This window comes from Gasterosteus aculeatus, chromosome X (assembly GCF_964276395.1).
Source record: "Gasterosteus aculeatus chromosome X, fGasAcu3.hap1.1, whole genome shotgun sequence".
NCBI lineage: Eukaryota > Metazoa > Chordata > Actinopteri > Perciformes > Gasterosteidae > Gasterosteus > Gasterosteus aculeatus.
The window spans coordinates 21,394,016-21,421,353 of NC_135698.1; the positions used below are offsets into that span (position 1 = coordinate 21,394,016).

General features: G+C 45.5%; 4 protein-coding genes across 5 annotated transcripts; 2 read left to right on the plus strand and 2 right to left on the minus strand.

The window, feature by feature from the left end:
* Window positions 1-4,807: 4,807 nt before the first annotated feature.
* Window positions 4,808-9,258, minus strand: LOC120808869 (forkhead box protein P2-like). Its single transcript, XM_078082945.1, has 8 exons — window positions 9,130-9,258; window positions 8,217-8,304; window positions 7,970-8,089; window positions 7,452-7,587; window positions 7,058-7,128; window positions 6,741-6,842; window positions 6,521-6,642; window positions 4,808-5,860 (listed from the first exon to the last, which is right to left on the minus strand). Exons 2-8 carry the CDS (start codon window positions 8,298-8,300, stop codon window positions 5,638-5,640), a joined length of 858 nt encoding a protein of 285 aa, XP_077939071.1. The 5' UTR covers window positions 8,301-8,304; window positions 9,130-9,258; the 3' UTR covers window positions 4,808-5,637.
* Window positions 9,259-9,468: 210 nt separating this feature from the next.
* LOC144383752 (uncharacterized) lies at window positions 9,469-13,649 on the minus strand. 2 transcript variants are annotated; one of them, XM_078082947.1, is made up of 6 exons: window positions 13,559-13,649; window positions 12,812-12,956; window positions 11,158-11,247; window positions 10,599-10,685; window positions 10,184-10,292; window positions 9,469-9,766 (listed from the first exon to the last, which is right to left on the minus strand). In XM_078082947.1, exons 2-6 carry the CDS (start codon window positions 12,941-12,943, stop codon window positions 9,591-9,593), a joined length of 594 nt encoding a protein of 197 aa, XP_077939073.1. In that variant the 5' UTR covers window positions 12,944-12,956; window positions 13,559-13,649; the 3' UTR covers window positions 9,469-9,590. The 2 variants fall into 2 exon arrangements, with proteins under 2 accessions (XP_077939073.1, XP_077939072.1); XM_078082946.1 differs by lacking the exon at window positions 9,469-9,766 and having other exon boundaries at window positions 9,816-10,292.
* Window positions 13,650-15,720: 2,071 nt separating this feature from the next.
* On the plus strand, window positions 15,721-20,206 carry ppp1r3ab (protein phosphatase 1, regulatory subunit 3Ab). The gene is made up of 4 exons (XM_040162112.2): window positions 15,721-16,661; window positions 16,966-17,018; window positions 17,104-17,201; window positions 17,617-20,206. Exons 1-4 carry the CDS (start codon window positions 15,829-15,831, stop codon window positions 20,077-20,079), a joined length of 3,447 nt encoding a protein of 1,148 aa, XP_040018046.2. The 5' UTR covers window positions 15,721-15,828; the 3' UTR covers window positions 20,080-20,206.
* A 149-nt stretch (window positions 20,207-20,355) lies between these two features.
* Window positions 20,356-27,281, plus strand: samtor (S-adenosylmethionine sensor upstream of mTORC1). Its single transcript, XM_040162117.2, has 5 exons — window positions 20,356-22,261; window positions 24,014-24,155; window positions 24,242-24,370; window positions 24,741-24,855; window positions 24,981-27,281. Exons 1-5 carry the CDS (start codon window positions 21,937-21,939, stop codon window positions 25,617-25,619), a joined length of 1,350 nt encoding a protein of 449 aa, XP_040018051.2. The 5' UTR covers window positions 20,356-21,936; the 3' UTR covers window positions 25,620-27,281.
* Window positions 27,282-27,338: the final 57 nt, after the last annotated feature.

Below are 27,338 nucleotides of genomic sequence, written 5' to 3' on the forward strand. Positions count from 1 at the left end.
CATCCTTTTATGTTCCAAGTGCTTTTCATGCCATATATGAAAAAGGATTCATGAGAGAGCTGACACGTTTTTAGTCGCCCTGTTCCTCAGCTGCAAAGATCTGTGCAGGAAGAAGTCAAACCTGCAATCTGACGACATCAGAACCCGTGCACAACCGAGCAAAGAGGCGGACCCCTCTCGTTCGGGGTCGTGCCAGGTCAAAGTCATTAAATCAAACAAAAGGCTGTATTTCTGGAGTAAAAAGCCTGCATCTTCAATGCATTGTAGATTAAATGCTGCAGTGCAGCAACGTTCCGTTCTCGTTTGGTTCAGTATTAATCAGAGTCCCAATCTTATGTATCATGTCTATCAAAAGAAATTTAACAAGCAGACCAAATGACCTTGACACATTCCTTTTAATATTTCAAATGCTCTTTGAATGAAATTGCCACTAAATCAACCAGGAGATAAATAATGCACCCTCTCCCCCTCCTGTCGGCCTGCTTGCTGTTTCATACGAGAATGTTCACATGTTTAAGGATTAGGGAATAAACTCATGCACCACTGCACCAATATCTTAGTTTAGCATGAAGACTGGTAATCTGATGGACACAACAACCCCTGTGACACTGATCCGTGTACGAACTAAACAATGAGCTAGAGAGCTGCTGATCGGCACAATTCCCTTTGGTTTATGCTTCATATTCAACAGACCGATACAAGAGTGGTGTCAACACGCTCAGCTAACGCGCTAAAATCGAATAGGCCTTTGAGAGTTGGACACTTTTAGACATGGATCTGGAAGGTGATTAGCTTAGCTTAGCATAAAGACTGGAACAGTGGGCAAACAGTTTGTAACTGGATGAACGCCATATAAAATAAGCATATATGTTTCCAGGCCATGATGAGTTAAAGAATATGATTAAGCAGATGAAACGGGCATGAGCTCAGCGGGGGATCGAGATGAGCCTCCGGTGTGGTTCTTTGTTCTTCTTTCAGGTCAGATATGACCAATAAGGATGTAGGCGAACGTCGCCCTGCCAGCATCTCATCTACTCCTTCAACAAGTATTCTGAATATTCTTTAAAAGTGCTTCAGGTCAAGTCACGTGTCATCACTAGTATTGTCGAGTTCAGCAGCGGTTTGTGTTGTCCACGACTTTCACAATAAGATGCTCCGTCAAAAGAAATGTCTCTGCGGTGCCAATGAGCTCCACGTTGGCTTTAACGTCATCGTCCACACCTTCTAGCTGCCGTCGCAGCACTCCAGACACCCGGTGGGCAGCAGCACCGAGTGGCAGTCGTGCTCCTCCGCCGGCGCCTCCTGGAAGGCCGACCAGCAGCAGGAGCAGAGGGCCCCGAGGCCTCCATCGGGCCCAGGAGCCGCACGGGGCAGTGCGGCCAGAGACTGCGGGGGAACCGGATTAAGCCGAGGAAGATCACAGGCGAACGGCTCTAAAAGACCCTCGAACACCGACGTCACAACCGGGGGATTAATGACTCCATTAACCCCAAATTAATCCCGCACGTGTTTTATTTGTCGTGCCGACTGGAACTTAAAAGAGAAACTTCCGCCGCCGCCGTGATCAAGTGAGATTGTGTGTACTTAATCACAGAGCTGCGTTCAGTCCTCAGGGGAAAAGGAAAAAAGGCCAGCGAGGCTTCCGGAAACAAACAACAACTAGGAAGAAGCTGTCACTCCGTAATTGCTCTCCCACCCAAATTAGGTTCAGATGAGATTGCATGCATTAACCCCACCGGCGCGTCCTAGCTGTTGTATCGTTACTCCGCTACCGTTTTCGTCCTCGCGAGCAGCACAAAGTGAGTGAGCTCATGCAAATCGGGCTGTTTTATCCTGTTTACTCAAGGAGGGGAATGGAAAGCAGGTGGCAGAATTCCCTGGGGAGTCGGGTTCAGCCTTTTCCTCAAATTATACACGGCTGCGCATAACAAATGCTAATATCTATATAGCGTGTAGATGAAATAGGAGCATTATGTGTGGCTACTGTATTGATTTAATAACGCACAACTTCATAGAGTTACAACACCAACATGAGGATAAACAAGGAGAAAGTGCAGCCGTTTGAAAGTCTTCAAGGGAAACTTTCTGCTGCTCCGCTGGCGTAAAGAGTACGATTGAAACATTTCGTTGTTACTTATTTCTCTGCATGTAGAGAGCATTATGCTGCTAAAGTCAAAATAGAAGATATCAACACGACGTAAACTGTTTTGAGGGAAAGTGCTCTGCGAGAGTCACGACATTGAGCTTCAGTCGCCGTGTTGTTTGGTGCACAAATGGTACGCTGAGGTCAGCGGGGTCGGTGTTTCCTCTGCTAACAGGCTCACGTGCCGAAAGGATTTCCTGTGCTGATTTTAGACCTTGAGACACATCAAAAGAAAGTAACGTTTGCTGACAGGCTGTCAAAAGATTCAACAGATTCCTCACTGACCGCACAAAGAAATGATTTAATACGTGCAGTGTGCTTTTCACATCATCAATTTAAACCCTCGGATGTCCCATGATGTTTTTATTGATTTCCTTATTATTTCCTCCAAGGTTTCTTGAGCAAACAATGAAAACATTTTAACGGGATAAAAATGGGCCCAAAGTATTGTCTCCTTCAGCCGGAGCCTAATGAGAAGAGGCCTTAGCAGCAGCTTCCGTGTGTTAAGAAGAACAAGCTGCTTTTACAGCTTATTTCAGATGATGGGTTCTTGCCTTTAGTCGCGTTGCTTGGCTCCTCCGCGTCTCCTGGCACCATGTTTGATGCTCACGACTGCTCGGGGCCTCCGTCCCACTTTTATCAGCCCTTTGACTTTTCCCCCATCCCGCTTCTGTCAGGGATGCGTGGGGGAGGCAGGACTCAAACGCAGACTTCTCCGGAAACAAAATACTTTAATAGTCGAAAAGGGAAAATCACAGGGCCAAAAACACACAGGCAAGAAACTACGGACGTCCACGACAATAGACAAGAGACACACGGCTTAAATACACAAGGGAGGTGCAGGTGATTGGACACAAGTGGAAACTATTAGACGATCACAGGGGATGACGGGACAAGGCAGGAAGTGAAGTTACCCGGGGACACGAGTGGCAGAAAACTACAAAATACAACAGGAAGTGAACCACACCGTGACAGGTTCTGTCCTCCGGCAACACCCAACAGGCCGGCCTGAGTCACTGTGTGTGTGTGTGTGTGTGTTTGGTGGCTGTTCAGTGACTTAATGACGCTCTGATCACAGAAGAGTGTCCCCGGGGACACATACCCCACCAGTGTGTTGGCCTCTCTTCAGTACACTCGTGCTGACCTTCCACAGCTGTACAGCCTCCTTCTCCACAATCGCTCCTTTTCTCTGTAATTCATGCGTTGGAGTTGATATTTTGTTCGTCAGTATGACTTCACGCCGGGCGTTCATGTGATGGAGGTCACAGCTGTATTGTTTTCTCTGTCTCAATTGAAGATCTCTTAAGAACCTGCTGGTTGAGACACAAAGGCATCGCAAATATTTCACACCCAAAAACAAAACACAAAAAAACAATGAGAGAATCATAAAATATCAAAGAGATTGATCACCATTCTTCAAAAGTCATCAAAACGTGAGGGACCAATCAATCAAACCAACATCGGCCAGATGTGTGCCTGTCAATTAGTTACCGTAGTGTTTTAAAAGATGTAAGATGGAAACACACCAAGAAGTAAGAATATGAGCGTGAATCCAAATTCAACCCAATTTATATCAAAAAGGTCAAACAAACAAACCAATGGAACCAAACAACAATAAAAATCCTTAGTTATGACATTGTTCAAGATTATATGCAACAACATATTCATGTGCAGTGTAAGTAACACTATTTGTATATATTTACATGTTATTATAAATGCTAAATCTCACGGTCATTCTTCAGTGGCGTTTGTTTTGCCAAAGATACAAACTGTGAATGTATGTTGATGCATTTTCAGTGCAAAGTGCATCATCTGAGACACGTAATCAATCAAGTTTGTATCTCCGGAACCAAACAGAACCGTCTTCAAATAAAGGCTCGGTTAGTGACATCTAAATAAGACTGGGACGTGTTGAAGAGGTTGGACACCCGGAGGACAGCGTCAGCTGATGAACGGAGGCCGGTCCTTCCTGAGGGGTTGTTGACTAAGTGCTGTCAAAAGTGCTGCGTGCAAAAACATGTCGACTCGCAGCGAGCGTACGGCACATCAAAGCCACGCGTAAGCGGAGCTGTTGAGGTTGTCTGGCGCCGTGCTCACGTTCAGTCAGGCAGGGGAGGAAGTGTCACCTCACGGGCTGACAGCCAATCAAAGGGAACGCTAACTTCTTATCAGCAAAGACAATTACTGACATCAGTCAAAACAGGAAGCTGGAGGAGCAGAGGCCTTTGTTGTGCGTTTGGTGATGGAGCCTAAAGTTTCGCTCGTCAGCGGCACGATGCCGTAGTTTATCCGTTTGTTTCAGCATTTTACGTGAGGATGTGATGAACCGGAGGAGAACGTCAAATCTTTTTTCAGTGACCGCGATGAGAAAACAGTAGGTGCTGTTAATGTATTGTGACTGTACACGATGTGTATTTGCTGTTTTCTGTATGGCAACTTTAATGCATTCATCCACCTGCCTGCGTTTTATTCTCATGCTTTTCTTTGTTCAAAGCAGCTACTGAAACACATCACTAAAGTTGTTGTGGAGGGTTCTGATGGCACCAGATATCCAACCAATGTGAGAAGATTTTAAACGATCAGTATCTTATTTCCTATTAGAATAATACAAACTGATCAACATGCTACTGCGATTTGCGATGACAACAAAAAATGACAACACTTCCCATCTACATACATTTATTCTATTGCAATCAGACACAAATAATTACTGACATGTTTTATAAATACAGATATTTGTATGAGCACAGCATCTATTGTAAATACTCAAAATGTTATAAATGTGTGACTTCTTTATTTCAGTGGAAACAAGTCGTATTCAATACATTATTTTCAGAAACAGATACAAGAAACACACAAGATGTATTTACTTCTTAAGAAACGGACAACAGAGAGAAGTCACACACGTAACGTTCACTTTACTACGTGAACACGTTCATTCATATCAGAACAAATGTGTCTCTGCTTTGTCCTTTGGAAAAGTTCCATTTCCTCCAAACTCCGATTGCAGCTCTTGTTTTAAGGTGTCCAATGTGACTTTGAGTTCGCCTCGATATATTTTCTTGGACTTTTTCATATGGATGGTTCACATGAGAGCAACTGTAGGGTTTTAAATACAAACTATGTCCTAATTATTGTAACAAATCCTTTTATCACATCTTTGAACTGTAGCTTTAAAGTTTCTTCTAAATCTAATTTCTAAAATAAAAGAAGATCACCATCAATGGAAAAACTACACGTGTAACATTGTACTTTTTCTTTCAAGTCGAATGTTTTTTCAGACAAAATCATTTGTCATATGTATGAATATATGAAACATAATGAACACCATTAGGATTATGTCGGTTTTTATGTGTTTTCGATCAAATACAGATGTAGACGAAGAAGAAGAAGGTCAAACAAACGCTCTTGGTCCTTTGCTCCAAAAGGGACCTTCAACGGGAGGGAAAACGAAGCCTTTTGGAGTTTGCATGAGGCGGATCTCGCTGGCGGACTCACGCTGGGGAGAAGTTTGCTTTCCTGCGGCTGCTCGTCGCATTGCTCTCCTGTATTTGACTTCCATCAGCGCTCTCCGGTCCTCCCGGTACCGACGTCTGCAAACAAGAAGAAGAAAGTGGCTCGAGGGGCTCCAGCTCCTCTAGTCGCTGTCGGCTGCCGCTCGGCCGGATGGTCCCCAAGTCCAGGTTGGAGGAGACGTTGTTCATCAGCGTCGGACTCCTGTGGAAATGTACAAACGGACGCAGCCCATGTGTGATTCTCTGCAGGCAAATCAATAGCATGCAAATATTAAAGAAGCCACAATGTGGAAAACAGCAATAGTTAGAGGCAAGGTCACTTATGATGTCAAATAATTCACTTGCATGAAGAACAGTTGAAGAGCCTCCAACTAGAACCTTGAAACTGTCACCAGTCACATGTATCATTCATCTACTGACACTCATTAATAACTATTTGGTGGAGCACATTTTGTACTTCAGATCTTATTGTACAGGAACGTGGCTTCACTAGAGACGATCTTTCATTCATGTCAGCATATTACAGCTCACAAGCTTTTATTCAACAGAATTATACAAAGAACCAAGACGAAAAAGGGTGAAAATAATTTCCTAAAATTTGCCAAACGGTTGAATTCTTAATAAAAGTCACCATTTATTATGAAACAAACATCTGTAATTATTTATTGTTGTACATGTAACCTTGTATGATCATAGATATGCTAAAATGATTTCATAAGAAAAAACATTTACGTTTAATCATTTACGTTTAATGTTATACGATTCTATATTTTAACATTTTAGTATCTTCAACCAAATACAATGTTTTGCTATTTTATAGCAAGACTCTTGCTGTATTGGTGAAGCAGCTGTTGGCTCGTACCCGGTGACCCTCTGGGATCTCCTCCTCTGGTACTCCACCTCGTCCACCGTCCACACGGCGCCTTTCACGTTCTCCACGCGCACAAAACACTTGTGCAGGCTCAGGTTGTGACGCACCGCGTTCTGACCCGGAGTGACAGCAGAGGAGACGTTACTGACACGGGATGACAGTTAATAGTGGGGGGGGGTAGGGGGGTGAAGGGGGGTGGAGGGGGGGTTACCTTCCAAGTGGCCGCGTTGCGTCTGAAATAAGCAAACGTCCGTGTGAACCAGTTGTAGATCTCGTTGAGTGTTAGTTGCAGGTCGGATGTTTCCATTATTGCCTGCAGACAATAATCGTAATAATAATAATAATCAAATGAACTATTACGAGTCTTTTGAATTATTCTATGAATAAACTGCCTTTACAGAACGTCGAGCTGTTGTTTTTCTCCTTTTCACATTCTGAGGACCAACGATCCAAAACGTGAAAACAAACTAAGAATAACTTGTTAGAAAAAAGGAGTTTAAATAATACAAAGACGTGAAGTGACGTCACCTGTCTGATGAGGGTCGCGTAGGTGAAAGGTGGTCTGATGTCGGTGGTCTTGTAAAGCTCGTGTTCATCCTCTGAAACGAGACCACCGCGGTGAGTGAAGGACGTCACACACACGCACGCACACACACACACGCACACACACACACACACACACACACACACGCACACACACACACACACACGCACACACACACACGCACACACACACACACACACACACACACGCACACACACACACGCACACACGCACACACACACACACACACACGCACACACACACACGCACACACGCACACACGCACACACGCACACACGCACACACACACGCACACACGCACACACGCACACACGCACACACACACGCACACACACACACACGCGCACACACACACACCTGAGGACAGCGAGTAGACCAAAGGGTGATGGCGACGTCGTGCGGCCCTGTGACCGGGGGACTGTCCTCCGCACACCGGGGACGGGGACACCCGGGCCGAGTCCGATGGACGCGGGGGGGGCAGGACGGAGCCGAGCTGAGGGCGGAGGGGAGGGAGGGGGGTAAAAAACAACAGGGTGTAACGGAGCGATTTGATTCGCCTCCTCGGAGGTGATTCCACTTATTTCGCAAGAGGAAGGAAGACAATTATTGTTAATTATAGGGTGAAATTGTTTGGTGGGTGTTTTGATTATCGTGCAATATTTGCTAGATTAACATCTGATTAGCTTCCACATTATGAGCAACAGCCATCTGGGCCAACAGCTGGGAAGCACTCACACCAAACAAGAACCACATCTGAACAAAAAGGCCCAAAATGAAAGAGGCATCTGTGATGTAATCTGGCAGTTTTTCTGTGTCCCTCATTCACTCCTTCTGTGTTGCTCACACAGCTGTCGATGCACCTGTGTCCCGTCTACCTGAAGACTGGCCGGTTCTGATTGTGGCGGCTGCAGAGGTGCAGAGATCGACTGAGACTCCAGAGGTGGCAGGTGCAGGTGATCCATCATCGCCCGCAGACGCTCCCGTTCTTTGCCGAGCTGGGAAAAGAAATGAGAATCAGTGAACGCGGATCGCTGAAACGCTTCGACCTTCGAGTGTCAAACAAGAGGGAGGAGGCGGCGTATATTTCTCCCCCCAGCATCTCGCTCCCTTTCCTGCACTCACCTGCAGCCCGAGCTGCTGGACCACCTGCGTCTGGACTCGGCACTGCGCCGTGCTTCTGTCATCCAGGGTGTGCTCGCCGCTCATGTGCCTGAACCACACAGCGGGGGGGCGTTAAAGCCATACTGAAAATCTGTCTATTCAGCATCAAATACTTCTAAAAAGGGTGGAGCTTTGCAGAGATAATTAACGTCAGCTTGAATGCACAGCAGCTACAGCGAGAAACGTGTCAAAATCTATCAAAATATTTCTGGAAAGAAATGGAATTTCATGAGCTATAAAAGTGCAGAATGTTTGAAGCATACTTGAAATATGCATCAAGGTGGCATGAAGGATTCTCGAGTGCTTTGAGAGGTTTCTATTCCATCTATTTGTTTTTATTGTCTCTTATTCACCCTTGAAATAGATTGTAATTGTAATCCGTGTGACTTTTTAGCCGCAGGTTGTGCTTGTCGTGCCTTATCCGTACTTTTAAGTGCCTGAGACAAGCATCAGTTGATCTAAAAGATAAATCCCGAGAAAAGAAAAGTCATCTTCACTAAAGAAATGTGTCTCCAGCATTCTCAAATATTGGGCTAAAAGAAATACATTTTTAAATCCAGATTCCTGTATTTCTAAATTACATTTAATCTCAGCGATGATGGCTCAGGTAAAAAACATCATTTTCTGCTAATGTCGTACAAAATACGAATTGACAACTTGACAAACTGGAGGGAAGTGGACGAAAAGTAGCTCATCTGTAACTGTGATTGTGTTTCCCATGTTTCAGAACTCTGGTACATGAATGTAATGGTAAACTGCAACAATGCCGCTATTCAAGCTTAAAGTGGAACTTGACAATAAAAGAATTGAAACTCCTTTGAATCCTAAAGACAAAGGTGGAAGGAGTCAGTAGGACTTTGGGATTAAAACCTACCTGAGGAACTGGCTGAGGGTTTCACACGCCGACTCACATCCGGGCCAATTACACACTCCGTGAGCGTAGAGAGCGCGCGTGGCGCCGCACTCCTCTTTGACAGCGCTGCAGTCAAAGTATTGTCATGATTCAAAACCACAGCAACAAAGCAGAAGTAAAACAAATAGAAAAGCACTTTCCTTCTTTCTCAGCTGGCAGAAAATGACAGAGAGAGGTGCAGGGGAGCAAGTGGAAAACAAACTATTTACTTTTGATTTTGGGACGTGTATTCATGTAAACTTTTTCTTTGCTTCACCCACTTAAGGTGGAGCAACGTGAAGCAAACAAACAAGATAAAACACGACGGTCCCGAGGGGAATTAGTCTCTGCTGCAAAAACAAAGCCAACAGCTTCTCGCTCCTTGAGAGGAAGAATGACAAGCCTTTGGTGTTTGGGAAGAAGCGCCGTCGTCTCGCTTCTCACTAGCAGCTCACAGCACCAACACCCGGATCGTACCGCGTCGCCCGGCGAGGAGACGGCGACCGCTGGTCTCCGCTCGGCCTCCCCAGGTCGGGACCGGAAGGCTCCCAATGGCTCTTCGGTGCGTCTTTGTCTTCAGTCGTGAGCTCTTTCCACGTCTCTGCAGAGCCGAAACCAGCTGCAACGTTAAAGCAACACACAGTACAATGAACATGTAGCGTCTACAAATGATGCTCAGCTTAAACTGCTATTTAAAATAAGTCAGTGTAGAATGAAGCTTCGGGGCTCAGCGCTTTCTCGTGACCTCGTGTCACCTTCCCACTGTAACTCAGGAATAATTATCACAGCTTGAAAACGAGTGAGGATCAACTTTTACTCTCAGGTTTCACTTTCATTGTCGTCGCTTTCGAGTTTATTGCATTTATGTGACAAAGCGTGAAAAGATCATCAAGAAAGAGGCCTCGGTGACTAAATTCTAATCCGATGGCTTTATGCAACCTTAACTCAACTTTCACCTCAAACGACAACACTAAAGACACAAACACTTTGGTGGTGCTTTGCAGACACTGCTGCAGAGGGAGAAGAACCAGGTGACCTGGAGCGAGGGCCGGGGGGGGCAGCCGAGGTCTCTGCAGCCGGAGGAGCTGCTGCTGTTGCTGCTGCAGCCGGAGGAGCTGCTGGAAGACGAGCTGCTGCGCAGGGAGCTGCAGGATGGAGGACACGGCGTCACTCAGAGGACAACAGGTACTTTTCATGAAAACACTTTTGGATCAGTGGCGTTTACTGCGTACGTTCATGCATTCTTCCACAATTAACTTTGACTGTGAATGTAAATCATTCTTCTCAAACACATCAGCGTTGCATCTCTTTCTAACGGATCCTCTACCTTCAAATTGTTTTTGTAATTTTCAGGACAAATTCTATTGAAATTACTCAAAAGAGCTTTTACGCTGAAATAGTGATGTCAAGTAAGCGCAAAGCCAGTCAAACAAGCGCAGGTAACTACTCACCTCTTTGGCTTTCTTGCAGGACCTTTGTTGAAGCAGCTGCAGATGAATCTGTTGTTGTTGCTTCTTGTAAAACTCTTTCAGATGTTGCTGGAAAAACAGCGATGTAGCATTTTGAAACGATGTTAAAAAATAAAGACTACTAGTCAAAACTAGACTAGAATATGTAAAAGAGTACAAATGTAGTTGCCATCGGTAAAACATTTCTGCAAGTCTGTCTCTTTAGGGAAGTTTAACACGTTTTCTTTTGGTGACTAAGATTAAAGTACAATTGCAGTCGGTGAACTCAAAGAACCTCAAAAACATTTTTAAAAAAGCAGAAAGGAGTACAAGAAAACCTTTAATTGTACTTTTTTGTTTCAATTTAGTGCCATGAAACTAGTGACCAGTACAGTCTAGCTCCTACAATTGGAAGGTTAGCAGCTAATGCTAACTATGCTAACTGATATAACCCCATTGATTGGGGATTCCAAGTCAGAAATGCGAATCTGGACACTTTTGTGCATTATTGCAAACCCCCAAAAAGAGCAAGCAGTAGTCCATGTGAGCGTTGCACAAGCACCTGCTGCAGGAGAAGAGCTTGTTGCTTCTGCTGGATCACAGCCTGCAGCTGGTCGGGGGACAGCAGCTGCTGCATCATAGCCAGAAAAACCTTTGAGCACAAGTGGAAGGAGAAAGCGATTAAGGACCAAAGTCTACAGAGGGAAGGCTGGAGGACAAGTGAGCGAGACGGAAGGCAGGAGTCAAGTGTTAAACAGTAATGAGCATCCAATAGGAGTCTTTTCAATCCAATTACCAAGCAGTGATGTCAACCTTTTGTGAACACCATTATGCTGAATTGTGTCATTGGCCGTAAATGAGATGGAAGATGGACTGAGCAGTTAATTAGCAACACAATGACACGCTTGTTGTGACTCCTAATAGAAGTGCACGGGTATTAACGAAGGCAAACACTCCCGGAATAATAACTGATCTGCACTGTTACGGATTGAGGGACAAATAACAGAGTGGACGTCTCCCTTTGTGTTCACGCTGAGGACACAGCAATTGCCGTGAATGTATTAAAAAAAACACTCACAATGCAACATGTTGTATGGAAACAAGAGCAAGGCCGTCAATTGATTGCTGGAGGAAACTTATTAAATGAACATATTTTTCCAGATATAAATATCACTTGCTGTAAAAGCTGTGAGTAGGTCGCATGAAGCCTCGTGGCTCAGCGGCTTGTAGGATGTAAAGAGGACGCATGAAGGACCTGAAGTCTGTCATTTATCACACGGATTCACACTTTGACACTACAGATGTAACATCTGCATTTATGATTCTGCGAGGAAAGGTGAACATTTTCAGATTTTCTCATTTCAAATTAAACATCCAGAGAAAAATAATACGGAAAAATAGGACAGAGAAAGTGGTGGTGGAACAAGCAGCATGCTCCATGTGCAGCACCACCGGTCACTCCCTTCACACCCCGCATGTCACTTTCACTTACAGTGTGTAGTACGGTTATCGCTTTTATTTTTAATTTGTCTATTCCATATCCCCCCAGCCCATAGCCTCATATTTTATTTTCTAGAGTTAAATTGTAAATTTGTAAATTCAACATGCCGTTTTCTTGTCGTCCATTGTCTTACTTACTACGCATCAACCGCCATGTCAAAGTCCTCGTATGTCTAACATATTTTGGCAATAAATGTTCATGATCCCTGATTCCTGATATTATTTAAATGCACAAATAAAAGGTTATTTTAATTTGAGGGAAAAAAGAAAAAGTGATTATGCCAAAATTAACAGAAAAAAGAATATTCATCACAACAAACCACTTAAACACACAAAGGCTCATATGATCACAGAAAATCACAAATAAAACAGCACGTTTAAAGATTGTGCTCACGGGTGCCAGCAGACCCTTTTTAATGTTAAGTTCATGAAGTTAATTAAGAGAAAAGTGACGAGCGGACCGGCTGAAGGACCAAGTGTTCGTTAGAAGGATCACAGCAGCAGACAACAGGTCGGCTCATTCGCTTTTCCCTGCATCTGTCTGACAATTATTTCTCCCTGACTCTGGACGGACAAACTCCCGTCTCGGATCGGACCTCACACGGAACCCGTCAGCAGAGTTTTGGTGTCCTGTCAGAAGACGTCCAACAAAGAGCCGTCGCGTATTGCTTTTATGAAGAGGAGGCTGACGGGGAGAAGGAGGTGGATGAAGATACCTGCTTATGGTGAAGACACGGCCAGTTCTCCCCATCGGCTACTCTCCCTCCTGCAGCCGCGTCGGCGTGACTGAGAAGGCTGCTGGCCGGCGTTTGACGGGCTGTCGGCGGACCGAGAGGAGACTCAGGCATCCCAGCTCGGGTCCTAAAAGAGAACAGTCAAGCCGAATGTGCTGTGAGACACTGTTTCCACCTGCGTGGCTCCGCGACGCAGACGCAGAAGAGCAGAGATAACGGACGTGCTGCCTGACTGAGGAGATACAGAGAAAACTACATCAAGTCTTTTCACAACTGCAGTAAACTTTACAAGGCTTCAAATGTCAGGGAATTACAGAGATTCATCAATACTTCAGTATAGTTTATATTTCCAAATCATCCAAATCTCAGAACACAACTAACAAGTTTCACAGTGAATTCTTAAAGGAAAGTGTCCACATTTAGACAATATTATTTGATATATTGAACATTCTCTTTTGCACCTTTTTTTGCACTTTTATTTTCCTCAAATCACTGCTATAGTCAGTAGATGTATTGTGGCCCTTTGTTAGCAGGCGTAAGAGCCAGGATATGGAATAATGCAGTAATGAAATGCAACTTTTTGCATGTTTTAACTAATGCAGCACATGAAGAAGAAACTAAGAGGTAAAAAAAGATGCTACATATGCAACAGAGCAATACAATACAGACTATTACCTCTGAAATAGTTGGACCTGCTCTATTTGTGGGCGAATGGTGAGAGCTACGTACCGTGAAGCTGATGCGTGGATTCGGAGCAGCAGGCAGAGTCACGCAGTGTGAAGTGCGGCTGGCAGATGTGATGGCGTTGTGCGTCTACCTGAGGGGGAGGAGCCACGTTGATTACAAGGATGAACCAGAGCAGCTTGAGCTGTAGATCCTGTGGAGGTTTAACTGCTGCGTGTCTTTACATTTGGAGTCATTGCTCTTTTTCGGTAAATTGTAAAAAAGTCCTCTACGTTTTGCAAAATCAATAAATCCCATCTATTAAAAAGACGACGTATTCTATTTGTAATGAAAGAAATGTTTTTCTTTCTATTCGTCTATTTTTATTGATATTCTTAGACATAAATAAAGCATCATTTATTGTCTTAACAAATGGTTCTCTTTGAAAAAAGATAAGTAGAGTCGTCTGTGACTTTATTTAGAAATGTATCAACAAGGAACAGAACTCAGCTGTCAAACTGTTATCAAAGAGCTATTTACAGTAGAGCTTTTATTTGATCTGTTAAAAAGAAATACTTTTGCCTCTTGATAAATAAAGTGCATCCTGTCGTGTAAACAACATGTCTCCATGTTGTTCCTTCGTCTTCTGAGCACACCATGATTTCAAACTCCCGCCGCGTCTTCCTGTAATGTCAGCTCTTCCTTTCCAAATACATGTGTTACAGATTGCGAGGACACAATGCAGCATGAGGACGACAGAGACATCAAGGTAAAGAACACACGGGTCATTTTATTTCATTTGTTGCGCACAATGTTAAGTGTTTCTCTCTCTTCATGGTAGAAGTCTGAAAACACGCCGTAGCTGGGAATTAAATGTGCAGCTATTTACACCATGTAGATGTGGATTAGATGTGGATTAGTGCTCTACATTTAGACACAATAGAAATGAATGATTGAAATGGAGATATTGTTGCTATGGAAACTTTCTGCCACCTGCTGGATTAGTATTTATTTGCCCTCAATGTTTTTATTGGATGACAAAAGGAATGTCAGCTTCTCCTGTGTGGTCAGAACCTGGTGTTTCCTTTCCCGTCTTTAAGGCGCCTCAGGGAGGAACCACAGGTTGACTTTGCACAGTAAAGGTCTCATCAACTCCTGGACGGATGGAGGGGAACCTGAGCTCCTGCCAGCGCCGGATCATTGGACTCACAGCAGTGCAGACCCAAGGGAGCTGTGTGTGGTGTCCAGTCCAGAGAGGTCATGTGATACCTTCTCTGTCCCTGTATGGGGCATTGTGGCTCCACCCGACACAAACATCTGCCATCACAGAACCTTCCCGGGAAGCAGCCGGCCTCCTCGCGGCCTGGACGCCTCTCTGCGTCTCCCTCCTCCCCCGGGCTTTGTGCCGCCTGGAGTCCCCCTGCTGGAAGCCTCTCAGGTGAGCTTGTGGACACAGTGGACACCCCAGTAATGGCCCCGACCGCCCCGGCAGCAGCTCACCTTCACAAGGCGTTCACGGACAGGTTGTGGCGCACGCTGTTCCTCCAGCCCGGACGGCGCCTCCTGAGGTGAGGAAAGCGCTCCTCCTTGGCTCTGTAGATGGACGCCAGCTTGAGTTTCTTGGACGGGGAGGACAGGAGGACTTTGGCATCAATGCGATGTAGGAGAGTGGGGGCCGTGAGAAGGAGCTGCTTGCGTTTCTCTGCTGCTCTCTGAAGAATCCGAGCGATGTTGAGTTATTTGTCCTCTCTCTGGTTCATTTATTCACTGCAGGAATATGATAGATTTCCAACCCCACATATTCTGGCAGTCCGCTTCATTCCTGTTGCTGGTCACTATTTCCTTCCAGACAGCCGTTATATGTTCATAATCAGTTCAAGGGGTTGAGACACAACGCTCTTACTCTGTCACAGCCGTGAGATCAACACAGGATCAATCTGGATGTGCAGAAAACAGAATGAGCTCATGCTTCTTTTTTCTATCAGCTTTTTAAAGGTATTTTGGGGAGTCAGGACTTGGTCAGTGGGAAGGATTTTGTTCCGTCATGTGACACATTGTTTGCCAAAAGCAAGAAAACACAAATATGTGCCGTGATAAACATGTTCCTTGTTTTACAAACAGCATTACAGGGAGACGTTACAGTTACATGAGAACCACTTATTACTTATTACTCTTTGATCATAAAACACAAACTTCCTCTTCCTCAAAGAGGCAAAGGGAAGGTATTTTGCCTTCCTGAGTTAAGACTGCTGTACATAGTTAAAGCCCCCCTGGCCTATTTATAGCGTTGGGCCTTGCAACAATGTCCTCTGTAACTGGACTCCATCTGTTAAGTCATGTTGAATGTCAGTTGCCAGAAGCAGACGCACTGCGCTTCACTTCCCGCTGACTCTCCTACGGAGCGCCGCATGGAGTTTGTGGGACGACCGAGACCTTCCGGGGCCTCCAACCTCTTAGGAGTGCCGGGCCTCGGCTCCCTGGAAGTGGACGACGATGAGTGTGAGGTGGTGATCGGCATCAGGCCCAAATCCTCTCCCCTTCCTCGCAGAAGGAGCTCTGACAGCGACGAGGACTGGGAGCCCGGGCCGCCCCCGTCCGGCTCCAGGAGAGTGTCCTTTGCAGACGCCAAGGGCCTCACTTTGGTGCACGTGAAGGAGTTTGAGACTTGGAATGGACCCAAGCTGCCAGCATATGACTCCTCTGAGGGCCACGGTAGCGATGGAGAGGTGTACTTCCTGTCTCCTCTCACTTTCTGCCTTCCGTTGTCTCCCGAGGAGCTGTTCCTAAGAGTCCAGGAGCAGAAGATTGAACTGGAGACCATCGAGTTACTTCCCGGGACCACGGTACTGAAAGGAGTGATCCGCGTCCTCAACATCTCCTTCAATAAAGCCGTATACATCCGGACCACTTTGGACGCCTGGTCCAGCCACTTTGACCTGCTGGCGGAGTACGTCCCCGCTTCCAGTGACGGTGCCACGGACCGTTTCTCGTTTAAGCTCCCCGTTGTGCCGCCGCTCGGACAGCAGGGCGCCAGAGTTGACTTTTGCCTGAGATACGAGACGCCGTCGGGCACCTTCTGGGCAAACAACAACGGCCGCAACTACGTGCTGTTCTGTCACCGGAGAGCGAGAGACAGGAACGAAACGAAAAGTTGTCTGAAGACCGTCGGGTGAGGATGTAAACTTTCACTAATCCGTATTTAGAAGCTTTGTTAGATACGTTTGATGTATTACAATGTACATCAAGCATTCCAATAGTGGTTGGATGAAACTGTTACCGAATGTAGCTCGAGGTTCAGGGGATGAGCAGCTGTTTGTGGCAGGAGAACACACAAAGGTCTTTAAAAATCCAATATGTACTGGTAGGTTTTTTTCCAAAAGGATTGCAGGGTGTCAACGTGGCTCCCGTGGGGGGTTTGGTAATTACCGACGGCCCCATAAAAGTCTGACGTATCACAATTCATTGATTCACAGTCGGAGCTTTTCCACTGGAGGAGATACTGCTGAAATGGAAGCATCCTCAACGGGTGAATATTCACTCTGCTGATTGTGAAATTAAGAAAGTAATTGTGGAACTTAGAAAGAGGGTTTTGAAATCTCTCTTTTCTCCAGATGTGCCAGATGATGGAGCGAACGTTGACTCTCTGAAGGCCGAGAAAACCTCTGATGGGCCGTCAGCGTTTTCAGAGGAGGATCGACAGAAATTACTGGCGAGTACAAATAAAAACACAAATATTTCCCTTTTTCTTGTGAGTATCAGTAGTTTACTGAAACATTTTATGAGTTGTCTTGCGACTTCCTCGCCCAGATATAAATATCACAGCTAGCAAAGCTAGCCTAAAGACAACACGATATGTCTCTGAGGTACAGAAGGAACAGCAAACTTTGGGAGAGAATATCAGATGACTCAGTGACACCAGCGTGACATAACGTTCAGCTAAAGGACACACAGTGCGTCCTGTTTGCGCTCGATTACGTCGCGCAGGCTATTTTAACACCGTCTCAACCATGATTCAGTTTGTATTATGGATATTATTTTATCCCAGCACGTTTCTGTCTGACTCTTCTTAAAACAGCAGCTACAGTGTGAGCAAACTGAGACGCATCCCTGTTGTTGATTGACAGACCTGCAGCCAAAGAAGAAGCAGAAAGGCTGCACGGATGGCGCGGGTGAGGGACTACTTTTCTCAGAGACGTGTAGGATCGGATGACACTGAAAGAGACGAGGAAAACCAAAAGGCAGCTCAAGAAGAAACCCCAGAGCAGGAGACGCTTCCTGAGGGGAGCGACAAACTCATCGTTCTCCGTGACAAGTCACCGGCGTGCGACACTGAGAAATGTCCGAGCATCCGTTTGGCTGAGAAGCCTGCGGCTGCAGAATGCCAAGATATCGACGAGTCGGTCTCAACAGCCGAGGAAAAGAGTCAGAAAGCTCCACCAGAAGAGAGGAGAGAAAGCGCAGACAGGCAGACCAACAGCTTCTCATTTGGAACCGTGGTGGCTCCGTTGTATCATCAGATGTTTGGCCGAGTAGGTAATAAAAATCCAGTTCAGTCCACGTTGCACCCTGAAGACTCGAGTCCCCGTCACACTGAGAGAGGACAGGTCCATACAGGTGCAAAAGGTCCCCAAGGACAAGACACTCAGAGTCAACATTCAAACCCAGAATGTTTAGTTCCAAATCGTCCGCCACTGGAACAAGAAGAACGGAGTTTAAGCGTGACGGCAAACAACATCACGGACCACAAAGAAACTGTGCGGCATCCAGATCACGTTTTCCACTACGACCAGATACAGACAAACACATCTGAGGTACATTCTCACGCCGCGAAGGTTGTAGCTCTAGATTCCTGGAGTCCACGAAAGCCTGCTGAGACACGTGAAACACGAGAAGCCACGTCAGCATTTATGGCACCTCAACCTTCTGAGAGCGTGTCAGAGCGCGTTGGCGGCGAGACGCAGCGGCAGGCCAGCGGAGCAGACCACAGCGACGCCAACGCAGAGGATGACGCCTGCGAGACAGAAGCTGCACCACCAACCGCTGCCCGCTCACAGGAGGGTGAAGCCATTAAAGCTTCACATGGTTTCAGCCCTAAACACACGCATAATTCAGATACTGAAGAGACGCAGATGAGCTGCGGTTCTTCTTTAATTGGTAACAATCACGTGTTTGTGGAGCTCACAAGTGAGGACGCTCAAAGCGCAGAGCATCATGAAATGGACTCGAAACAGGAGGAACTGGCTGGCGTGAACTGGGAAGCTATGGTTGAAGAAGAGGAGAAAAACATATTAACAGATGAAGAGGCAGTGGCGAACGACCACGGACAGTTAGAGGATGCAGGGAGAACAACAGCAATTGAAAAAAAAGATACCGCAGAGACGGTAGAAGAGGAAATCATTTTTGAGGAAATTAAAGCTGCGAGACAGAAATATAACGAGGCCGAGGAAGCAGATGTTTCAGAGACGAATGGCGAACAAAGTGGGGAAACGAAGGCCCGAAAAGGTGCGGAAGAAGTTGCAAAAGAATTCCAATATAGCAAAGCCCCTAATGAAGCTGGAGAAAAAGATCTAACTGAGGAGATTAAAGAGGAGAGAAGAGAGAAACAAGAGTTTGATATTGAAAGGAAAAATGTCCGAAACAAAGAGGAGGAAGGGATGGAAGTACATCTGAGCGATGATGACCAGGCAGGTTTGGGGTGGGAGGATCAGGTAAAACCAAGAGAGGTACACCTAGAAGAAGATAATCCACATCACAGCGGGGAGAGGTTTGTTGTTGAAACAGAAGAGTCAGAGATGATCGATGCAGAGTCAAAGGGCGGGACGATGGAGGACGGGCAGAATGAAGAGCACTGCTCTGAAGCCTCCTCAGACGTCACACAAAACAAGGTCGGCGATGCTTTATCTGCTTTGGTGAACAATGTCCAGGACTCGGCAGGAATTGACACCCAACACATCTCAAGTGAAACGCATCTCTGCAAAGAGGACGATTATTACTTTTTCACAAAAGCAACACTACAAAGAGCCGTGGGGGCGGAGAAGGAATCCGCCGCTTGGTTCCTTTCTACAGGTGAACCTGAAAACGATCCAACAAGCCGCGAGAGCGCCTCAGCAGAGTCCGACTCAGACGACGAGGTGGAGTTGTACATGCACTGCCTCAGGGCCGTGCACAGCGGGGCCCAGGCGGACAGGAACAAGGACGCAGGTTTCGGTGAGGGCAAGTCACGGCCCCCTGTGAGCAGAGGCAAACTTCCGCCAATGCCGTCCATCAGTGAGTGTCAGGATGAAGAACAACACCCCGGCTGCCTCCGTGAGGACGAGGAGACAGCACACGTCCGTCCCACAGCTGCAGCTCCGCCGACGTCAAGAGGACAGGAGGACACCGACACGAAGGTTTCACGGCGGAAAGAGGCTTTTTCCTGCAGCGAGATCTCAAAAATCTTGTTATTGGTCACCTTGTTGGTGGTATTTTTTGTCGTGGCCTACCGTTATGATTTCCTTGCTTGTTTGGGGCTCTACTTGGTATCCGTGGTTTGGCTCTACTGTCAAGAAGAGAGGCAACAACAAAAACAACAGAATAGGTTGGATTAAACTGTACCATCATTTCATACTGTCCTTCATCTGGAGATAAAAACGTAACAGGATGAGAAGAAAAGACAATTGGCATTAGTTCAAGCTAAATATGACACCTATCAGAATAAATGCTGTATATTCCCTGCGGGAGGTTGCTGACTCTCTGTTGTCAAGAGTATGAACCATTTCACTTTATTCTTTGCTGTCGTCTCAGACAACAGGCTGCTCACACTGACATTAATAATTAACATGAATATGAAATAAACACATTCTCCAAGATCAATAATTCAATGAGGACAATAGTTTTTATTAGTGTTCCCAGCACTAGTATTCAGAGCGTCACAGTATCCTAGTTTGCCGTGTTGGCATTAAAGAGTACAGCTGAAGATGATGAGAAGGTCATTAACAAATTGACCATGAACACATGATATGAATACGAAAAGCTTTCATGGGTTCCATCCAACATTATACTAGAACATTATACTAGAAACCACAAATTTGAACCACACGTTTGTTCTTAGTCCAAAAGTCATGCGTTCACCAAGGTCTTCGGGTCCGTCTTTAAGGGACGGTGAATGTCTGAATAAAATGTCACGGTAATATATCCTGTGTACTTTGAGATATTTTTGTCTGCTCTGCGTTAACTAATTATACTAATTTATATCTTCAAATAGCTCACAAAATCACAGCAATTGTGGTAAACAACATTCAACAAATCAATCAATCAAACAACAAATCAGCTAAACTTCAGGGGTATCAACCTGTATTTTCACCAACAAATGTACAAATAGATGAAGGAAAAGTGTAGCAGTCAATGTTTCTTTCCTTATTATCATGACGTCATTTTCTTTCTCTGGGAGAGTTGGCAAAGAAAGGACAAAACCCTGAGCACGAGTACGAAGGAAGATTGTAATAAATCAGGTCCCTTGTAGCGACTCCTGCTCCCTGTTTTAGCTCTGGCTTAGTTTTGAACTGAGCACAGCTGCAGTGTTGAACATGCAAGCGGATTCCACAGCTGGAGGAAACGTTTTTAGCACCAAAAAGAAACAGTTTTGAAAAGTGAGACGCACTGGCTGGTAAATGTACATTCCTCCGAATTCTAGTTACAGTATAGCATTCAAGGGAAAGCTTTCTGTGCACTTATCCTTTCACAATGAACTGATATTTGAGAGTTGATAACATCATATATATCTTTGATTTTTTCTCTGGACTGAAGTGATAGTTGTTGCCCTTGCAGCAAACCCAGTGTCATCAGAGCATGTTGGTTAAAGCCGACAGCTTTAACCTGTCTGATTCAAATTCCTTGTATGTTTAACATATTTTGGCAATAAATGTTCCTGATTCGTTATATATATTATATAACATTTCAACCAGTATTTATATTGTAAGACAAAGAAATAAGCTGTTTAACATTCATTTTGTTCAATATATTATGAGATTATATTGAACAGAAACAACCATGTATTATGGCAATCGCTTGGTTAGTTTTAGAATTTACGAGTAACACTTAAACGCTCCACGGGATGCACGCGGTCACAGGCATCGATATATATATAAAGGCTAGACGTCCGCACGCGGCGGCCATCTTCCTACACTGAGCTTGATAATCCGTAACATTGTGTTGGTAGTGGTACATGTACATTAAATAATAATAATTTGCTCAATTTTAAACGGTTTGGTTTGTTATAAAGATATGTAGTTATGTTTATAACAAACCAAACCGTTTTAAGTTATGGTTATTTAAAAAGTACATGTATAACAATCAACACAATGTTCTAGGTGTAGCAAGACGGCTGCCATGTGCGGACGAGACATCTAGCCTTTATATATATATATCTATGGTCACAGGTAGCTTTCCGGGTCTGTGATTGGTCGATGGACTGTCAGTTCTCAAGCACGCCTGTCAAACACAACCAATCCGCTTGCGTGTTGTTGGCCCGTCCACCGGTTTGCCGGGTCGGCTTTGCACAGGTTTTTCAGCTGGGGGAAAAAATAGGGGAAGCAACTGGCGAGAGGGCAACGTCGTCCGCGCGCGCTGCTATGGACCTCCGGGACAATGTCGAGACGGGCGAGACGGAAAACCACACGGAGCTCTTCTACGTGCCGATTCCAGACGATGTGGCGTGCAAAGGGGAGCAGGAGAAGCTGTCGGGGGTCGTTAAGAACGTCCACAGAAAACTGCGCAGGAAATACAGAGAGGGTGAGCAGCCTCCGTGGGCCTCTCTCTCTCTCTCTCTCTCTCTCTCCCTCCCCCTCTCTCCCCCCCGGGCGAACGTTAGCGCAAAATACTTTCCGTTAACTGTAATTCCGGCTGAGAGAAGTCGCCGGTCTCGCCGGTAAGCTCCGTTAGCGGTTATGGAGGAAGGACCCCGGGCTGCAAAGCGAGGCCTTTAACCGAGGCGGTTTATTGGGTTAACTCAAGTCACTACTCGTGAAACCAGTTGGTTACCAGTGAGATCTGCTATTTGCTGGGACATTAAATTCTAGATCTGTGGACTGAACAACATTTGTGATAAATGTTTAGCCGAATGAGCTTTAATTCTGAGTATTGGCGGGTTTTTTTTACTTGAAAACGCAAAAGTTGAAGGTAAATCAAAGATTGCTTATATAATCCAGTGTTTACGTTTTATTTTTACAGACATATTTGTCATTTCTCACTTCTGCTTTTGTGTTTTGGGGAAGTACAAGAAAGGCAAATGTTTCTGTAAAAATGTCTCATTCAAATGTTCCTCCAAGGGGGGGGTCACCTCATCTTTCTTCGCTCAGAGCAAGCCCACAACAACCGAATGTTTTTACACCGGATACAACATGCAAACCAAATTGCAGCTTCGTTCCTTCCTTTGCTTGTGATCCGGTGACTTTTTCTGTAACGGTTTTGGATTTCCTCAAGTTCCACTTCAGCCGCCAGCTGGGAGCTGAAGCTGTTTGCAGGCTGAAGTGTCCTGGATGTAAAACCAAGAGACACTTGGAACGATGCCGACCACACTGGGGGGTTTGTGCTGCTGTTGACTCTCACTCAAAATGCATGTCCAATGGAGACGGAGACACACACACACACACACACACACACACACACACATACACACACACCAAAAGACAAGTCAGGCTGGTTTGTGTCATTTAACTGCCTCTGAATTGAAAATTTGCATCAGATTTTTTTAATCCTCAAATCATCCTGCAAGCAGTGAAAAGGGAACTCTTGTACCAGTTTAAAACAATCCATTGTGCACAAACTATTTTCAGTAAGAATTGTTTGTGCTGTGACAAATGTTGCCACATTCTCTACCTTCAGTTACATAAATAAATGCATAAAGAGGTCACATTTCGCCGTGATTTATTTTAGATTTGTCCTACTTTTCACTTGAGAAACTACACAACCACAATTAATGGTTCTTAAAGGATGTTTGACAAATGAATGACAGTAGTTGTTTACTCCAACATGTCCTCCCGCTAGCAGACCTCATGAGTGCTTAATAAGTAAAGCGTGATCTGGTAAGCTCGGCATAGAATCCCGGCGGTCAGCGCGGCTGTTTACCGACGCTCCGCTTGTTGTCCTTTTCATTTCTGTAAATCGGAATCAGTTTTTTTTCCTGTGGTCACGGGATTGCTCCCTTATCAGCGAGTTTGCCTTTGCTCCAGGCTGTAAACCGTGAAGATATGCTGAAGGGAAACTGGACTTTATTCTAACTGGATTTTTGGAGGCGCAATTCCACTTGTGATGTGGCAGACGAGTGAGTTTGCAGGCGATGTATCAGCAGTTAATGTGGCTCAGGCTTTTTCTCAGCATGTTTTGGTGCTAAAGGGGAAGTAAAGTGTGAATGTTTTCTGTCACTTTCTGCGGATGGACGTGTCAGACTAACCGGAGATAAAAACAGGCCTGAGATCGCTTTTAAAGTCTCATTTGACTCTTAAAGATCAATTTGCCGTCTTTTCAACCTTTTTTTTCCCACAGTGGGTGATTTTGAGAAGATCTGGCGTGAGCACTGTAGCGATGAGCAGACGTTGAGCGAGTACGCCCTCGCCATGAAGAATCTGGCCGACAACCACTGGACCAAGAAGTGCGAAGGAGAGGGACGCATCGAATGGTGTCGCAGGTAACGGCTCACTGCAGTTCTTCCAACATGTCGCTGTCACTTTGGCAGTGATGTTTGAGCAGTGTTTTTTAATTCTACCTTCACAGTGTCTGTCAAGAATATTTTTTGCATGGCGGGATGAAAAGGATGGTAGAAAAGGATGAGAAAAGTGCCGCGCTTACCGTGGGTCTGACCGCAGATTCTGTGTGTGCCCCACCGCACGGCACCATCCCCAGGTAAACCGAGCCGCCAAAGGCCCCCATTACCCAGGACCGGAGCTGCCGTACCTCCATTAGTCCTTTATAGATCAGAAAATAATGTTTGCTTTTCTCTCGTTTCTTATAGAAAGCATTCTCATATGTGTGAACCTCTCCCTCTATCAGGGGTTTAACATACATATATATATATATATATATATATATTCCTTTAATATTAACACAACATAATATTATTGGGCCTTTACATGTGTGTTTTTTTAGTTTGTTTGAAGAAATATATATAATATACGTGTGTGTGTGTGTGTGTGTTACAGGACAAAGAGACACTGTTGGATGACATAAGTTACGTTGGTTTGACCCTGACACTTTTCCCACTTTTGTGTTGTAGTTCCATTTGTAATCTGGGGAAAATGCGCCTTCTTGATGTGGGAAGCTGCTTCAACCCTTTCTTGAAGTTTGATGAATTCCTCACAGTTGGGATCGACATAGTGCCAGCAGTGGAGGTACGGATGCTTACTTTGTTTTTCTTATGAATACGCTCTTAAAACGCATGGGGTTCCTGTCTGGAGCAATAGCAAGGCAGCCGAGGACTCACAAGGTCACCTTTTGCCTGTTTTCTACTCTGCAGAGTGTGTACAAGTGTGACTTCCTCAACCTTCAGCTCCAGCAGCCTCTCCAGCTGGCGAGCGACGCGGTCGAGGCTTTCCTCCGCCAGCTCCACAACCCCATCGATACGCTGCCTGCCCAGCTGTTCCACGTGGTGGTCTTCTCCCTGCTCCTGTCCTACTTCCCCTCACCCTACCAGCGATGGATCTGCTGCAAGAAGGCCCACGAGCTGCTGGAGCTGCACGGCCTGCTGCTCATCATCACGCCTGACTCCTCCCACCAGAACCGCCACGCCCTCATGATGCGTAGTTGGCGCGTTGCGGTGGAGTCTCTGGGCTTCAAGCGGTACAAATACGTCAAGTACTCCCACATGCATCTCATCGCCTTTCGGAAGGTGTCTCTGGCCACCACCAGCGACCTGGTGTCCCGCAACTACCCGGAGATGCTCTACATCCCTCAGGACTTCCACTCCAATGAGGAGGAGGAGGAGGAGTCCGCCGACGTGCCTGTGCAGGTGCGCTCCGAGTTCGAGGACGACCAGATGGCGTGGGGCTTCACGGAGCTTCCCGACGCGCCCTACGATTCCGATTCCGGGGAGAGTCAGAGCAGCTCGGTGCCTGGCTTCCACGAGCTAGAAGACCCCATCCTGCTTCACAGCTAGACTAAGCCCCTCCCCTTCTCCTTTCACCGTACGGAGCTGTCACCTCCCCGCCAACTGCTGCGCTGCCAAATTTAAACCTGCTGCACCCCCCCTCCCCTCCCCTCCCCCCCTCCCTTAAAACAATGCAGTTTGCACAGTGCGAAAGTTTACAGATTATTGACTCGTATCCACACTCCTCTGGGAGAGCGCACACACACACACACACACACACACCGAGATGGATATATTTTGATAAATATCTAGGTTTTTAAAAGAGCTGGAAAGCGAATGCCCCTAAGATTCCTTTTTCCTTGATGTCCACGCAACCTTCCAATCAGCTTTTAATGACAAAAGTCAGCTTGTCTGCACTCGTCTCTCTTTCAATGAGCTGGAGTGACAGGCGGGTCAGTACAACCGACGAAAGCAGTGTGTTGCACTGCAGAGACGGGACTGGTACGCTTGCCTCTGCTGACGTCGGACCTTCTGAACATTCTCGATGTGCGTTTAGTTTTCCGATACAAACCCGCCCTAAAAAACAAGTTAATTGTTTTAAAATCTATATTCTCAACAAAAGTCAAACCCTTGGTGTTGTCCGGTGTCGGGGGGGGCGATGCCATTTTAACTTGCCATCTGGATATTGTGTATATTTTACAGGAAAGTGGTATTTGTAGCATTTCAAACATTTTCTGAAGCATATGGTAGGAGTATTACTAGGTTTACTACTGTTAAACTGTTTACTCATTGCATAACAAGGTAAGTGTGATTTGTTTGTTTTTTCTGCCTCTCGTTGTCCTCACTAATATTACGAGTTATCCGCTGTTCGCTTTCCAATAGATTTCTTGATCTCTAGCAGAGACGTAGTACAACACTGCAAGTCGGTGAGTCATATCAGATGGACTTTATCCATCAGTATCCTTTGACACAATTTTGTAACTTCGATGGGTAATTACAGGAAGTGCTCTGCCTACAAAAAGATCCGGATACGAGCTCCTCGGTACGAGATTTGCACTAATTTGGGGGGGTTTTCACACAGAACCTCAGGGACAGGCGAGGAACTGTAGATTTTAGCAATAGCAGGCGAGAGCAGATGTGAAGACGGGGGCTTTGAGCTGAAGACACTACCAGACGACATGTTCGAGGTGCGTGCTTGGATTTGTCAGTGTGAATGAAAAGATGAATTTACGTCAATGTGTTATTGTCAGTGGCACTTTATCATTGATCCCAGAGGGTGTCACAAAATGTAATTATTTTCCTATGATGACAGTTTTTCGAAACAATATGATGGGGTCTAAGGTGCCTTCTTCGCTCCAATCTGCTGTATGTTGGGAGTGACTTTTGATGCCTGTGGAGAAAGTGGAACGCATACCTTTTTTTTCCGAAAGATATCAAGCTTCTCTGGACAAATATTAAATAATAATTGTCCAGTTCTCCTTTGTCATCTTAATAGATACCCAGAAATATTTACATTGTGGTCCGATCTCATTTTCCTGTTCATGCACGTTTTCTGCTCACATCTCCTCTGCGTTAATAGAAGAAGAAAAAACAATCTCAGTGCTTTAAGTCTTCCAATGTTTCTTTAGGTGCATTTGCATGAATTGTTCTCATCTTCATTATCAACATCCAACAATACAGAACAATGTGTGCTTGGTTGTATTTCTCTTTTATAAATGAATGTACATGTAAGCTTTGTGGGGTTTTTCCTGAGTTGTGTGAGTGTTCTGTACCTTTTTTTATTTTTAG